The sequence below is a fragment of the Cystoisospora suis genome, assembly GCF_002600585.1.
Source record: "Cystoisospora suis strain Wien I chromosome Unknown contig_186, whole genome shotgun sequence".
NCBI lineage: Eukaryota > Apicomplexa > Conoidasida > Eucoccidiorida > Sarcocystidae > Cystoisospora > Cystoisospora suis.
In genome coordinates, this window is record NW_027152988.1 from 1001 (window position 1) to 16513 (window position 15513).

Below are 15513 nucleotides of genomic sequence, written 5' to 3' on the forward strand. Positions count from 1 at the left end.
AGACACTAACTGTGCCCGGGGACTCCTTAGCCTTAACCTCCTCTTTTGAGTGCGACTTACTTGGAGGGCAACCGAACTGAAGGGTCAGAAGAGTAACGCTGTTTCCGGCGAAGCGGGGTACTGACCGTACTTGTCGCTCATTCTCCCCATTCTTGCCCGCGATCCCCGTAGTCCAAGCAGGGCTGCCGTCCAGCTGACCTTCAGAGAGAAAGGCGGCCCGTGGCTTCTTCTAATTTTGGCTTTCCTTCTTGTTGACTTTCCCCGTGGCTTCCTCCGCCCTTTTCTCCCACATGCTTCATTCGGTAGTCCAAGTCCGTTGTGTGCAGCTTCGGAAAAAGCATTGCAGTATCTTTTTGCCTTGCGTGTTTCTCCTCCAATGAACAGACCGTGTCTCCTCCAAGTGCTGGCTTCTCTTGTCCCGAGTGTCGGAGCTGCCCGCGTGTTCTGTCCGGGCCGTCGCGCTCTGATTACGTACATGGATCTCATGTGTGCTGCGACAATTTTGACCTCCCTTGGTGTCCCCGATTCCGCACCTCGCCATGTCTGTAGGACGACACGCTGTAACTTCCTGCCTCAGTTCTTTGACAGGGAGTCTTCGGCGTAAGCACTCATCAACAACTGCAGGATTTTTCTGGGACGACGTGGCACTCCTGACGTGTCTCTGTCGAACCCCCCTTCACCGGACATGCCTAACAAGCTGAGGCTTACACGCGGCGAGCAGGCGGGTCATAGGGCCTGTTCTGATGACACCGGTATTTTCTCTTGCTCTCCTTGAGTTGCCTGACGAAATCATTTTCTCCAGTCCTATTTTCTTCTGTTTGTAGATCTACCGTAGCTAGTTAGGGCACAGTCACAGTCGGTCGGCTATGTGGGCTGGCAGCTCGCTGAATCTCTGGCCTTCTTTTTGCCAGCTTTCTCGTCTGAAAAGCGTGAGGTGCCGGAGGCCGCTGTACCTGAGATTTTCGTTTTCGGGGCCCCGTGGTCCTCCTGTATGCTGCTGTACTTCCTGCACCTCAGACACATGTGTACGGACATGTACCTGCTGACCCATGCCATCCTCCCGAGACAGAGCGTCTCCCCGAAAGAGATTTTCTAGAGGCCTGAGCGGCCGGAGTGGTGTTTCAGTGTGTAGCCCCAAGTGTTCCCGGACAGCGACCAGGAGAAGCACTGAGCCTGTCTTCGCTGATGCTCCTTCCTCACACGTCTCCAATATCGTGAGTTCACGGTGACTGATTTCTTCTGATCCACTCCCGCTGTGGCTGTTTGAGAATGGTGCACTCTCGCCTATCTCTTGCATTCCGACGCGAGAGTCTGCTTCGGGCAGACCTCCCTAACAGCGGTCAAGATGGCCTTTCTTTGCCGCCCGAAAGTGTTTCCCCGGGAGCCGGTTCCGACCGTTTCCCGCCTCCCGCTTCTGAGAGGTCCGTTCCTCGTTCGACCAGGCCAGAAAGTGGAGACGGCCCTACCGCGAAGGAGAATGTTCTCGGAAGTTCTCCTGTCTCTGATCCTTCCGCGGGCAGCAGCAAGCCAGCTGGCTCGTATGACCCGACACGCGTGTGGGATCAGGCTTCAAAATCCCGAGGGGACATTGCCGGGCAGCCTGCAATGACAAGGAAACTTACAGGAGCAGAGGATACAGGGCCGCGCGATGGAGCTGTCCCACGTCCGCCCCCTCCCTCGCACAAAACTAGTCTGACCGAGAGACCACGCACATTTGAAGCAGCTGTACTCACACAAGATGACGGTTCAACATCTCCCGGCCAGCCAGAAGGGAACGGAAACTCCGAGAATCGGTCGACGAAGACATCACTTGATGCTTCAGTATCTCTTGAGAAAGGACTCTCTTCTCGACAGCGCCTGAAAACTGGTAGTACCTCTCTCGACAATGACCCTGGTAATCCGCGGCCTTTGAGTTTTAAAGATAGGGAAGCAGAGTCGAGATTGAGTTTAGGCAGATCTGAGTCGGGACCTGCCGCCTCCTTAGCAAGCCAAGTTGGATCAGGGCTAGGAAAAGATAGTTTTCAGCTTTACAGAAGCGCGACCTTCTCTTCTCTCGAGGATAGCGAGTATTCTGAGGGTGCCGAGTCGGTCGGAATGAATGCGGACGAAGAGGCGGAAGATGCGAAAGCTGTTCCCAGGAAGGCTTTGGCTGCTCGGCAAGTGTGGCTTGTCAGCGAAACTCAGAAGCACAAGGAGCTTGAGGCCAGAGTCTCCCGCCTGCTTCTCGCGCCGGTCCCTAAGGTGCCACCGCCTCGGAGGGGATATAGACAACATAGTCCTTTGCCACCCTCGTCTCCTGGTTTCAGACCACACATGGCAAGAGAGGACGCTCTTCAAAGTAGGACGCACGATGAAAGCACCACTTTGCCGTGGGAACCTGCAGCGGCCGATGCAAGCCAAGAGCCGGCCAAAAGGAGTCGGGATGAAGCTGTAGAGCTTAAAGAGCTTCTTCCTCCCAGAGATGCGAACGCGTACTATGGTAAGCGCCATGCGGACCACCTCCTCGTAGGGACCGGTAGTGTAGCCATCATGATGGAACGCGGTAACACGCGTTCGCAGATGTCTATGTGTTCGTTTATGCCTTCTAAAGCCAGAAATAGACTGGTTTGACTTGCCCAGCTGACGGACTCCGACAGCGTCCCATGCACTTCGAGGCGCTCCACGCGTGAACTTTGAAGGGGTCTACGGGTTAGTCCAGCGCTCTAGCTAAATGTGCGGGTCTGGAACAAGAGGCCGGCGTCCCATCTGTCTGAATGACGTACCCTGGCGCAACACCGATATGGCGCCAGTCCAGGACGTTCCGTAGGTATACATGTACTTACTTTCTCAGGACTGATACACGAAACGCTCACTGGTTGTTCCTGATCATACTTGAAGGCTTTGTGAGGTAGGAGCGCGAGGTTCAGCCATGTGGGCCTCCATGCCGCTGAGTCAGGGAAACCAAGTGAACAGGATTCAAGCTGGTACCGCCTGTCTACGGGTGCAGCTGTTCTTGGCAGACCCAGGGGCCCGGCTGGGGGGAGATTCGAACGGCGACGCACGACTCCTCGTCATCTGTGGCTTCAGGAGATGATATTGTCGAGCCCTTCGATCCGTTTCTCTCTTCTGTCGTACCGGCATTTTCTTGTGGTCGTGCTTAGTGCTGTGTCCAGTACAGCTGTCGTATTTCTGTGAGCGCGACTATCAACATCGACGCCTCCAACTCTCCTGTACTACGCTCTAGTGTTTTTTTTTCTGCTGAGGTCATCTCCGTGCTATGTAATCACTTGCAAGCCAACTGGAAAGCTCTCGGACTAGCACAATTCTCCTGCGTCTGCTTTTTTTTTTCGGACAGGCATGCTGGAGACTTACGCTTACGCACCGCGTGAAACTGCGCCCGAGTGAGTTGTGTCATGGAGCCCGAATCACACGGCCGAGAATGGTTCCACGACCACCATGAAATCAACTCGCTAACATAAAAAACATGTCGGTACTGTACTTTCTTTCCTGTGCACCTAACCCAGCCAAGTAGGGGGTAGGCTGGCCTTCCCCTACTTGGCTAGGCTAGGGAACTCGTAACTTCTTTCAGAAGGTCGTTTAGCGGGATTGTTTGTTGACGAGGACAAGTTGACTATCATGTGTCTGGGATTAGCATTGAGTGGACCTGATGGGGGAGGGGTAACAATCCCAAGCTGACGATACCCTGATAGCGAAGACGTGCCGGCAGGAAGTCACGAAAAAAAGCCGCCCCGATGTTTCCAAGTAACTCGTGAGTGTTTCTGTGTCCTGTACTTGTTTGGGAGTAGAATACGAAAAGCAAGAGAATCACTACGGCGTAGTGCGCTTTTCTCAGGGGTGCGTCGGGGTGGTAGGCTTCTTGCTTTTGGTGAGACCGTGCTGAAAACGTTAAGTGTGTTTGCCAGTTCCCAGAAATGGCAGATATGGGCTTGTTTGCCTCTATGTCAAACACGTCTTCTGGAGAGGAACGGTGGAGTCAGAAAAGCGCCGAATATCCGCGCGTGTCGTGCACAGCTGATTGCGTCGTGCGCGTGGCGTGCGTTTCTTCCGCAGAATCGCCGACGGAGGCCCTCTCTTTCGTCCTCCTCTTCATGAAGTAAGACTCGTCGATCAGCGCTCCAACGCATCCGTCGACCCATCAAACTTTTTCATGTATTTTCGTCCTTTTAGTCTCTGTCTTCATCTTTGAAGGGAGGGAGGGGAAGGTGTTTCTGAGAGTTCACGTTAGGTCGCCTTCTCTCCGGGGTCGCTTCTCTGGAAAGTGCGTTCTGGTGCGTGTACTTCGTATCACGAAATTTCCCGAGAGTCGGTTTCCGCAGACAGACCTGAACCGGAGTTCGCAGTTATCTTGCAGCGTTACCTTCTTTGTATTGTTCTCTCTTCGAGGGTTGAGGTGTGCCGACTACAGGAGTCGGTCGCACGGTGCGCACTCTCCTGATCAGTCTGCGTCTTTTTACGGCTAGCGTGCTTTTCACTTTTGTGCGGCCTTTGATGACCGCAGACGCCGGTCGTGTTTTTGCTCCTGCTACTCGTTCGCGTGGGTATCAGCCGTTGGCTACGTTGAACGTGCCAGCGGGTGTATACACCGAATCCCCGCGTGCTCCCCGCAGACTTCTTTGTGTGCATGGAATGATATGTGGCTTGTCTGATTGTTTTTTTTGGTGCGTACTGCCAGCCACTTGTGAGCAGTAGACCAGAAACGCCGAGGTATCAAGTTGCGTCGATCTACGTAGACCGGTCCCTGTGTTTCGTTTTTACAGGACATAGAGTGCGGAGAGTACCGGCCGGCCACCGCCCCGCCCGAATGGCGGATTGACCCGGCAAAATGTCGTGTCTTTGGTGCCGGAATCTTCTCAACGAAAGCCGGCGTCATGTCTCAAGTATGGTTGAGGATGCAAGCAGGCTGGCACTAGTCTGCACTCTGGTCTGTCCTCACGACTCTGAATCGTTTGGCCTGTGCTCTTTGATGGCTTCCAAACCACGGACTAGCCATATGTGTATGCTGACAGTGTGAAGTGTGGGGAGTGGTGGTGTGTCTTTGGGCATGCAGGGGCACAGGTACTCTCATTTTCTGGCCTGCATGCACCCGTGCAGACGATGCAGGCATCTCTCTACCTTTCGTCCACGAAGCACAGTCAAGCGCGGGCGCGACGTCTGGTAGTGAAGACTCGATCAGCGTCTTGAGTGTGCGGGTGGTGGCGCTATGGTATAAAGTTGTCGGTGTTGCCACACCTGGTCCGTGTTCGGAAGGTTCTTGTGACGGAGTCGGCAGGAATATGCTGCTCTTTGAGCGAACAGAGCCCTGGGACGAAGAAAATCAGTTGGAGGCATCCACGTGCATTGTGGGGAATTCTGCCGTGTGTTTTCTCTGCAGTTTACCATTCAAGCAGTGGCTGCGGACGGGACCTTTATCCGATCGGGCAAAGATATAAGCTTCGTGGTATATGTAGAGAGCACGCAGCCGCCGAGGCTCGATCGGGCGCGCCATCGAGTATATACCAGCGGGATGGACGAAGGACCCGATGAGCTGTACGATTCTGATGCAGAGACGAAGAACCGTTACTTGCCCCCGCTTGCTAGGTCTGCTCACAGGAGACGGAAAGGCACACAGGACGGCCACGTGTACGACCACGGCGACGGCACTTTCACGGTACGTATACCTGCAGTTTGTCGAGTCTAAGTATACATCGGTGTCTCCACCTGTGAGAGGAATGCCGTAAGCCTCTCCTGTGTAAGTGCCGTCCGCCTCCGGGACATCATCACTGCGGATATGTGGATTGATGATTGCTGAGTTCCGAGCCTCTGTGTGTAGCTACACTACCAAGTCACTTTTCTCTATCGTGTACTATTGAAGTACTGCGCCGCTGACAAGAAACATCCCTCTTCCTGCCTGTCAAGAGCCTCTGCCTGTCATCAATCCGACTGCGTGAGGTTGTCTGGTGCAGGGCCGCAGACTTGGAGTTACCGTTCTGTGTTTGGAGTGCCGGTGTTGCTACGGTGGTGGGAAGGGGGCGCCTTCTTCGCGGTTTGTCCGCAGGTGTCTGTATTTTGGCTGTACACCTCGGTTAGATCTGTACTTTTTTCTTCTCGTAATCGTTGTCTTCAATTGCTTGGCGTGCTGCGATATCGTGCACGGCGAGTTGATGAGCCGATCACTCGGCTGGAAGGGATACAAAGCAGCTAGTTTCTATTCCTGCAGCGGATCGCTGGTATCTGCAAACAGGCTGCTCACTGAGGAGCCCTGACATAATGGTGTAGGTCACGAACGATTTTTCTGCTTTTAGCCCCGTTGAGGTAGCCCACAGGTTATACCAACGGCTGCGAAGAGACGACCGAAAACGGTGAGTTTTCGGGGTTTAGTACCTAAAATAAACGTGTGCCGATGGCCCGCCAGGGCGACTGGAGACAGAAGAATCGGTTGTAGGCCAAGCTGTGCCCTGTTCAAGCACTGCTTGTCACGCTGCCCTGCCCCCGTCCCACACTCGAGTAGTCACTTTTTCTTTCTTTCTTTCCTCTGGCAGGTAACATACGGCTGCACTGTTTCCGTTCCCCATTTGATCCACATCTATTACAACGATCGGCTACCGGTAGCGGGTGAGACGACACACGGCCACTTCGCTGCTTCTCTCGGGATGCTTAGCGCGGCGGACTCCCGACGCATAGCATCTGCATCGGCTTTGATCTGCACTCTCGGCTATAGCTTCTTGGCGGGAGTCTTGTGGGTGTCTCCTCAACACAGTTCGGATGTCGCGACGACAGTCCCTCTCACCCACCTCCCACATCCAACAACGGAGCGAGCCTCGGCTCTCGGCTTCTACTCTGGATACTGAACATGATCATTAGCTCACACTGGAGCTCCTATGTTTCAAACACAGCAACTCCCATGTTCTACTAGCAGTCGTTACCCAATGTGGGTTGGCTGGGTCACTCAGCAAAATGAGCCTCGTTACTTCGGAGAGATGTCGAAAGAGCACGGAGCATATCAGCGGCTCACTCTCGTATTGTTCTTTTCATGAGGTCAAACGCTGGTCTGTTTTTTCCGGGTGGACATCAGAGTCGCCTTACATGGTGGAGGTGGAGCCAGGGGCAACCCACGCTGGAAGCTGCGTAGCGGATGGGGCAGGCGTAGAGACATTCGAACTTGGAGGAAGAGTCAATGTGAGTCACTGTTGTCTCCTTGCAACGACGTCTGGGCGTCCCCTAACGCTGCGGAGACAGACGGATGATACACCCCAGTTGCCTCTTTCGGAGCATTCTCGCGAGAGATGCTCGCGCCCCGTGAACACACTGAGTGGTCGCTGAAAACCTGCTGACGTGATGTCAACTGGATGAACTGACACCTCGTTGCATCTTTTTCTTTCCATCTCCTTACTCGTTCGAAAGAGCTGCCCTGAGAATATCGTGTTTTCGCCTTGATCCTCTTCAGGAAATCATCGTCCAAGCAAGAGACCCCCACGGGAACGACGTCAAGAAGTGAGTAGTGACCTAGCTTTTCGGTTGGGGAGGAAGCTAGACTTCCAGTCAGCTTGTTGTGGGCTAGCGAAGGAGTCTTGTTCGTTAACGGAGCGCGGTACTTTACGGCCGTACCGGTGGGACATTGTCCAGGTTTATTTTGAAAGAATGCGGTGGTCACCGCGTTGTTGGAAAAGCAACTGACGATGGCGACGCTAATCACAAACCGGTGCTCGTGACGTCAGCAGTCCAGGCTCGGAGAGAAATCGAACTTGTACTTCGACAGCAGCTATACGGAGTAGACATACCCCGGAGCGCACTAAGGTCATTTTGCCGGGATGCCGCAATCGTGATTTGGATTTCGTCTGAGCCCTATGGGAGTCCCGCACGTGCCGTTGTGGAAGTAGGGGTGCCTCTGTGTGCTTGCTTACCGCCACCGATCAAGACCGCGCATATGCCAGCGGGTGCGCAGCGTAGCTGCTGGGGGCCTATATTACCGCTGGGGCCTTCATTTCCTGACACTTTGTTCATCACGGACGGCTTGGTGGGCTCCAACTAGACGCCGTTCCCGATTCTATTATGTGCTTCTGCGGAGCAGAGCTCGCTGGGCCCGCAGGAGAGGAACTTGGTCGCGACAGTGGTAGTCTTCCTAGTAGCCGTTACCTGCTTAGTCTAGAGCTTAGGGTCGAATTACATTTGGAACCGCTGGTTCAATTTGCTGGGGCCGAGGGCTCACTTGTGTCTTGGTGTTTTCTTTCTCTTGTCGAAGCGTCATAACATTGCGCAACTGTATTCTTGTTCGCATCAATGCTGCTTTGCCGTGATAGGGGAGGCGAGAGGTTCACAGTCGTAGGCTCTGGAGCAGCCAAGATAATCGAGACCTCCGATCTACAGGACGGAAGAGTAAGACGCATGGCACGCAGGCATGACTCGGTTGTGTGTGTTCCTATAGAGTAATACAACTCCTGCGTTCTTGTATCCCAATCACTACATATGCAACCCTTGAAGTCACCGTTGGGGATCCGATTGTCGTGCTGAGTTCTTCTCTGTAACTCTGTGTGCTTCGGTGCGGACGATGAATGCCTGGGCATTGGACCAAAGTGATGAAACTGAAACTCGTAAAGACAGATCGAAATGCATATACGAGGCGCCAGTACGATTTCGTATGGTCTTTGGCCGCGTGAGTTACTTTGCCGTCTGGCTGGTTGCCTGCGTGCCTGCTTGTCATCTTACGGGGATGTTTTTGCAGTACTGGGTCAAATACTACGTACCCTCTGGCGCGGAGAGAGACTATGTGGAGATCAACAGTGAGTTTTCGATTGTCGATGGAAACCCGGATTGGAAGGTGGCCTATCGGTGGGGCTATGTCTCTTCACCTCGAGTCGATGGTCAGCAGGCCACAGAGAGTGTCCCTGCCACCGCTGCTAGTGACGCGATCGCTTGTGTCACGGAGAAAGGAAGTCTAGCAGATAACAACGTCCGAGACGATGGAGTGAATAATGAATGAAAAAAGGGGGTACTCTGACCGCTGATGAAAGTCGTTCTGGTAACCGGTGGTGACCAGCCCGGATAGATCTAGGACAGCTCTTGTCTTCACTCTCAATTTCGTGTTCAGAGTACACCGCTTTTTCATTCGTGATGTATTACATTGTGTGCCAATATGAGAGCACCATCACCTTTTCTATGCTCTCTTGAAACCGGGAGAGCACTCGTTTACGAGTCAAATCCAGTCAAAAGCGCTACTGGAGTGGATCCAGAATCTCTTTTCGCGCGAGTTACTGTGTTTCTACTCTTGGCGTCCTTTCAGTTTTGTATCACGGTCAGCCGATTCAAGGCTCACCGTTTAGGCCCAAGCCCGTGCATCCGCCCCAAGATGACAAGCCACCGGCAGTAAGTACAGTAGCTTTGATAGCACGTCTTCAGGTCACTAAATCAGAGCTGTCAGTTCGTGAGAAGGAGTTTAGCTGGTTCTTTTCGTCCCTCATTTTTTTCCCTACGGCGACTGCGTTTTCTACGCCGCGTTTTGCCTCATCAACTTCCTTGGGAACTGTGAGATAGATTCCACCGGTGACCCTCAAAAGAAGCTGCAGTCTGGTTAGCACCAGTAAACTGACTACTTCTTTTTGGACAAAGCAGAAGAAGGAGGCGAGCGCCGAAGTGTTCTGGAGACCACTCAAGGGGCCATCACACATTCTCATTCGTATAGTTTCTTACGTAGATAGACATGCGGATAGCGAAGACTAAAGAATACACACCGGGGAACGTCACCCTAGTGCAGCGTCACAGTAAAGGGACGGGAGAGAACACGATAGTTGCGAGTGTCATAATTGTGCAACAAGGCGCGTACTGAGGTTCTGCGCGAAAGCTCGGGCAGGCACCGCGGGTCTTCGATCCTGCTTGCCAGCCAGTTATCAACCTTGGCAACGGCGAGATTTCGCGTTTCCTCGATTCTGGTGTGATAGTGTCCCGCGACACAGGAGCGCTCTCGTGGTTCTGCTCTTTGTGATACTGTGCTCGTTTCCAACTGCAGCCACTTTTTGAGGCTGTTAACGTCATCAACCCAACTGAAAGTCTTACGACCGTGACAAACGACTGGTTAAAGTGGATACAGATGGGCGGGCCGCCTCACCTCTCTCCGTATCCGTCGTACCCTCCTCGGGAGGAAGCAGAGGAGATTCTTCGGAAAGCGAATCTTGATTATATACCCGAGTTTGTAAGTGCTGTGCCTCCTTGGTGCTGTCCTGTTTTCTCGTGTCGCGCCTTTCTTGCTAACTTCCCAGACGCTCTGTTTGAACCCGACTCCCGAGCGGTACGCTTCCCGTGGGCGCGGCCGGCTTGGCTTAACTTCCCTGTGCAGTGAGCTGGTGTAGGGCAGAGATTCGCGTATAGGCTGTTGATTGTTGCATCTTTGTTTCTCATATCCGGATGTGGCTAGGTAGAGCATCGGAAGCCAGTAAGGCAGGGCCGGGAGCAGCGAACGCATCGTAGCGGAGATGCGCATGCCATGGACATATGCAAGTACTTTTCTTTTCACTGTACGCCACTATTTCATGCGGGTGAATTGCCCATCAGAGCAACTAAACCTTGTTTGGTCGGGATGTCATCTCACACAGCCGCCAGTTATGGTTGATCTTCGCCCGTGAAGGGGGCATATCCTCGCAGATAATGGGGCCAACCAAGTTTGTTGAGACCCAGCGGCAAGTTCTTACGTGTGGCGCGGCAAATTACGGCGTTTGTGGTACCTAGCCTCAAAATACTATGTGTTTTCTCAACTTATGCATCCGTAATACATTTTGAGGAGTTGGATTCTCTCTCTTCCGCGATGTGCGGCGAATCGACGCACTCGGACTCTGTTGCGGCTGCTGGTTTGCAGGAGGACCCAAGCGGCGAGCACCTTCGAGGTAAAGTGACCCACTGTCTGGGCCGCGGGAGGACCTCTTGTCCACGTGAAGTCTTCACACTGGCGCATCGTCTCGCTGTACTTGCTTTCTTTCTTGGCGATCTCGTATGTGTTGTGATTCTCTTGGCTATCCGATAAGGCAACGAGCGTAGTGGTAGCCATGTGTGTATATGCACGAGAGCATGTGTTTCCTGTACCATCACTGCACCAGTAACTTCAGGACTTTTCAAGACGAGATGTAGCCTCGGTGGCTAAAGGCCGTCAAAACACTCGCTTTCCCGCCCGGGAAAACTTCAACTTGTCTTCAGGTCGCTATGCCTCCATGTGTCCTGTTGTGTATGTATAAACATAAATCTAGTTGAAGACGAGTTTGCATGTGCCGTGTCTGGGCTACTCGCTCTGATGTGAACTGGCTGCTTCGATACGAAATGTGTTTCCTAACAATGTATTGTTGCACGTCAGGTACCTTGGACAAGCTTCTCCGCTATTACAAAAAGCTTCTCAACAGAGATGTAAGCCTGCTGCGACCTTCTGTGTCAGACTGTTGTCGCCACTCACACCAGCTGGTGTATATGCAGGTCTTTGTCAGTGTTTCTGCCTTGTTCTGAAGAAGAGGACGTCGTTCATTATTCCGACTTCACTATAGCTTCCCTGGTAGCGATGCTACCCAAACAGCGAAGCAAAGCCGTCTAGGAGCTGTACAAGTTTTTGCTGCGGTCGAATCTCAACGGCTATGAGTTTCCACATGGCCTAGCACCAAAGCTGCAGCAGGAACCCAAGGCGGACTGATAGAGCTGGTGAAAGAGAGATCAGGCAGCGGTTTCGTGGTGTCAAAAGTGACACCGGTGGTTCGTCCTGGGACTGGAGCTGCTACCGCTGTATAGGGATTTGTTTCACTGTTGAATAGAGCAAACAATGTGTGTGCTTCGACTCTGCAGCCGAAAGGAAGGTGGGAAGACAGGTCGTGTTCTTTTTTTGGCGGCCGGTTAGCAGTCTCGAAGCACTGAAGTCACTGTATTCGAAGGCTGTCGCTGCTGATGCCGTGTGCCGCTGTTCGTCTGTGGCCAATTTCAGGAAATGATGCACGAGGTTCTAAAATCGGTCACGATTCACGGGGAAGTTGGGTCCCTTCATCAGTGCGTAGAAGCAGGAAACCGGAAGCTTTTGAAGGAGTATATTGAATCCGTCGCGAAGGTGAGGAGGCCTTCCTCACTGTTTGGTGAAAAGGTGCATGGTTGTCAATACCCGCTCTCCTACTTACGCTAGCCTGTCGTCTTACCAGTGTGGGCGGCGGGCACATCTAGCCTCTGCTGCCGTACTCGCATTGGCGATTGGTACCCATCGGTACCGCCAGCGCACTTGGGGCCTTTGCAAACTGCTTTGGTCTGGGCCGTTTGCTTGCTTGCAAGTTCTCTGTCGAGCCGTCTGAAGGAAGTAGTTGGAGACGAGATGCCATGGAAGCTAGAGTGAGTAGCCGCTTTCTCAGTCCTTGGTGGCGTCGCTGGTGTCCCTGTCAAGGTTGGATGAGTGCGTGGATCTGGGAGATGAACTGTTTCATGTCTATTTTTCGGCACCGGCTTGACTTGCGTGTCTCGCAGATCCAAGAAGAGATGGATATGACGTACAAGTCTATTCAGCACGGGGTGATCGACTGCTTGCCGGTTGCTTTCGAGATCGAAGATCCTGATGCGATACGAGAGATGCACAAGAAGAGAAGGGAGCACCTTCTGGCAGTGAGTGAAAAGGGACAGGCGAGCCACGGAGACCAGGCTACGCCTTCTGAGTGTTCCCAGGACCCTCAGCAATGTGTCACATAGCTACCGATTCCACGCTGTCCGCAACCGCTGTAAATACCGCCTGCTCTTTGTCGGTACAAGCACCTCCAGTTTTACCACGCTGACCGGATGATGATGTTTTCCTTCCGGGACTCCGACGAGGCAAGATCTTTTCGAGGTGCAAAACCACAACCCGCATGCGCCTTGGCAATGCAGTGACTCGGAAAGTTTCTGCATACTCTCGTGCGTCTGTACAGAGGGTAGGCAAGGGATCAGCCCCAGAGTGGAAGCCTTCCACTCAAAGACAGGCTCGGGAATGTTTCGGCAGGTTGATCCATCCTGGCTTCTTTTCCTTTGATCTGCTTGTTTCAGACTCACAAGGCCCTTGAGAGGAAGGAGCAGGAGCTGCGACAGCGGGAGAATCGTTTCAAAACTGAGCGTCTCAAATTAGTGTCTGCTATGGCGGATGATTTAGCGCAACGTCGCGAGGCTCTGGAGGTCGAGAAGGCTGCTCTAAAGGAGAACACGAGCTATGTCTTACGTCTTACCCAGCTGAGCCTGTAAGCTAACTTGACTTCTGAGGGAAGCTGAACGTGGACTCGCAAACCTTAGTGTTGTTGCCTTTCTGAGTGTAGGCTCGATGCTTGCGCACATGTGCCAGTGCTTTACACGGTTACCATCAAGTCGTTCAGCTTTCTGGAGATCTTGTTCAATGCGAGAAGGGCCCTCTGTTGTCTGCGCGCCCTGTTTCCTTCCAGGAAGAAGCATCTGCGGCGAGAGATGCTGTCGGCTTGTGAACGTGATCCTGTGGAGGCTTTTAAGTCTAAGACGTGGCAAAGAGGTGAGTCGCCTTTTCTTTGGCTGCGTTAAAGACGCCTCCTCAAACAGCCTCGCTTTGCTCAACAACGACAGAATACAGGCTGTTGCCAGCGTCGCCGCGTGCGACGACACACTGATATCACACCACACGATGTCCGGGAATATGCGCGTACGCTTTCGTCTCGTCGTTTTCATACGGAGCGATCGTACGAGGCCGAAAAGTTTGTTTGCTTAGCTACGCTTCAGTCTCTTCACCTGAGTCACCAGACTGGAGGCCTTAGACGTCATTTTTCTGAAGTCTGCAGGAACCGCCGGTCATTCACGCCGTGACATAGAGCTGTATCCATGCAGTTCGTATCTTCGTGGGGGGTGGCACGTGCATTGCGGATTGAAACTTTCGGTGCGGCAAGACCTGGACGCAAAGATGGGTTGACGGCGGTTTCCTGTTTAATGCAGACTTCAGCCGCATGCTGCTGGAGACGCCAACGATCCATTACGAAAAGGTTGATGTCGCGAAGATGGGCCCGAACAAAGAAATGGAAGAGCAGGAGGAACCCGAGGCTGCTCCAGCGGTTGATCCGGATGATCCCACCAGGCCGGCTACCTGGCTATCAAGGGGTGAATTCCTTTTGGACAGACCCTCAACATTTGGTACGTAATCTGAGCTCCATTGTTGCTCGGAAATGCGTGTACTGCCCATGGAGGGATGCATACCTCTGACAGCTGGTCCGCGGCCGTTATAAAGGGCCGGATCTGTTCTTCGCAGACAGTGAAGCGTTCGCGGTCATGCATCATAGTTGGAAGGATTTGGCTAGCAGATCTCCCGGGAAGCTCTGGTACGATGCGAAAGCAGGGCCCCACACGCAAGACGGGCAGGGGGCTCGACGAAGTAGTCAGACTAGTGGTTACGACTGGTCAGCCGGGGCTGCTGCTGTTGCGGCCTTGTACGGTGGTTGGGCTCTATTGTCCATACGCAGTCACCTCATGACTACGGATAACCAAGTGTTAGTTTTCCACCATCCGCCTTCGGCATACTGCGAAGTACAGCACGTAAGCAATTGCGGCGGTTTCTCCAGGGTGCGTGACGCCCCCTTCAATTCTTCGTTGAATACTCTCAATCACCTGTCCCATGTTGTTCTTGCAGGCCCCCAGAAGGCAGCGGAATCTGTCAGAGTGAAGCACCTCCGAGCACTCCGAGAGTCTGCTAAAGGCAATGCGACTTGTGTTTCTTTGTCTGTTCGCGACCATTCCGGGTCGTCCGCTCGTTCCGATCACCGTGAGCACTCAAGGGCTGCCATTGACAGGTCCCGAACGCAGCTCAGCAGGCGACAGCTTGGGGAGCCAGACCGGGACTTTTTTGAGGCAAGCTTCAAGCAGCTGCCAGCCTTCAGTCGTGAGAGGCCAGGGTTCGAGGGGCCCGATAATTATGGCGGTAGTACAGTATCGGGCCCTCCCGTCTCCGGATCAACGCGATCACGAAGAAGTGTCCGTTTTGGAGAAGCAGGTCCCCCTGACTTTCCTGCAAGTGCTCTGCCGGATGAGTTTAGCATTGCCTACCCCGGGAGAACGCCTCAAACGCCACGACGATTTTTTTAGTCTTGAGTACAGGAATCGAAGGAATTCATGTGGTCGCATGCGTGCGCCTGTCGATGCAGAAAGTGGTTTGTGCCGTCAGCTAAGTGTGTCAATGAGGGCCCATGTCTGCACACGTGTTTCGGTACGGACAACACCAGCCACGGGCAGGAAGTCTAGGCTGGTGTGGTAGCAGTTCCTGAGAGTTGCTCAGACAGGTTTTTCTATGGATTGCAGTGATTGTGTTTGTTCCGCCGTCTGCATTATCACAAGAGTGCTTGAGAGTTCTCTTCCGCCTTCACTTGGACTGGACTCTGCAAGTGCGGTCTAGGTCCACAAACTTTTGAAAATCGCTATCCTCGAGTGGGCTGTTTGCTTAGGTGTGCCTCACGTGAGATCGGATGATCACTGTTGAGGTCGCTCCTGGCGAGGATCTATCCCATGTTAACGGTCTTTGCCTTAGGATAAGGACGCTTGTGCGCCGGTCCGCAAACGTTG

The 15513-nt window shown here is 53.3% G+C and overlaps 1 protein-coding gene across 1 annotated transcript in view; it reads left to right on the forward strand.

Moving 5' to 3' along the window:
- Positions 1-15506, forward strand: part of CSUI_000468 (filamin abp280 repeat-containing protein) — a 15755-nt gene extending 249 nt beyond the window's left edge. The window contains exons 1-20 of the mRNA XM_068060702.1: positions 1-2479; positions 3335-3380; positions 4051-4093; positions 4758-4877; positions 5372-5647; positions 6519-6591; positions 7052-7155; positions 7424-7470; positions 8277-8352; positions 8699-8837; positions 9257-9339; positions 9980-10162; positions 10823-10850; positions 11312-11361; positions 11924-12043; positions 12448-12582; positions 12997-13184; positions 13383-13465; positions 13900-14094; positions 14588-15506. The exon at positions 1-2479 is cut by the window's left edge and continues 249 nt beyond it. Coding sequence (XP_067927294.1) covers positions 1270-2479; positions 3335-3380; positions 4051-4093; positions 4758-4877; positions 5372-5647; positions 6519-6591; positions 7052-7155; positions 7424-7470; positions 8277-8352; positions 8699-8837; positions 9257-9339; positions 9980-10162; positions 10823-10850; positions 11312-11361; positions 11924-12043; positions 12448-12582; positions 12997-13184; positions 13383-13465; positions 13900-14094; positions 14588-15039 — 3651 coding nt within the window. The 5' untranslated portion in view covers positions 1-1269 and the 3' untranslated portion in view covers positions 15040-15506. The remainder of the gene's footprint in view (positions 2480-3334; positions 3381-4050; positions 4094-4757; positions 4878-5371; positions 5648-6518; positions 6592-7051; positions 7156-7423; positions 7471-8276; positions 8353-8698; positions 8838-9256; positions 9340-9979; positions 10163-10822; positions 10851-11311; positions 11362-11923; positions 12044-12447; positions 12583-12996; positions 13185-13382; positions 13466-13899; positions 14095-14587) is intronic.
- The last annotated feature ends 7 nt before the right edge of the window (positions 15507-15513 follow it).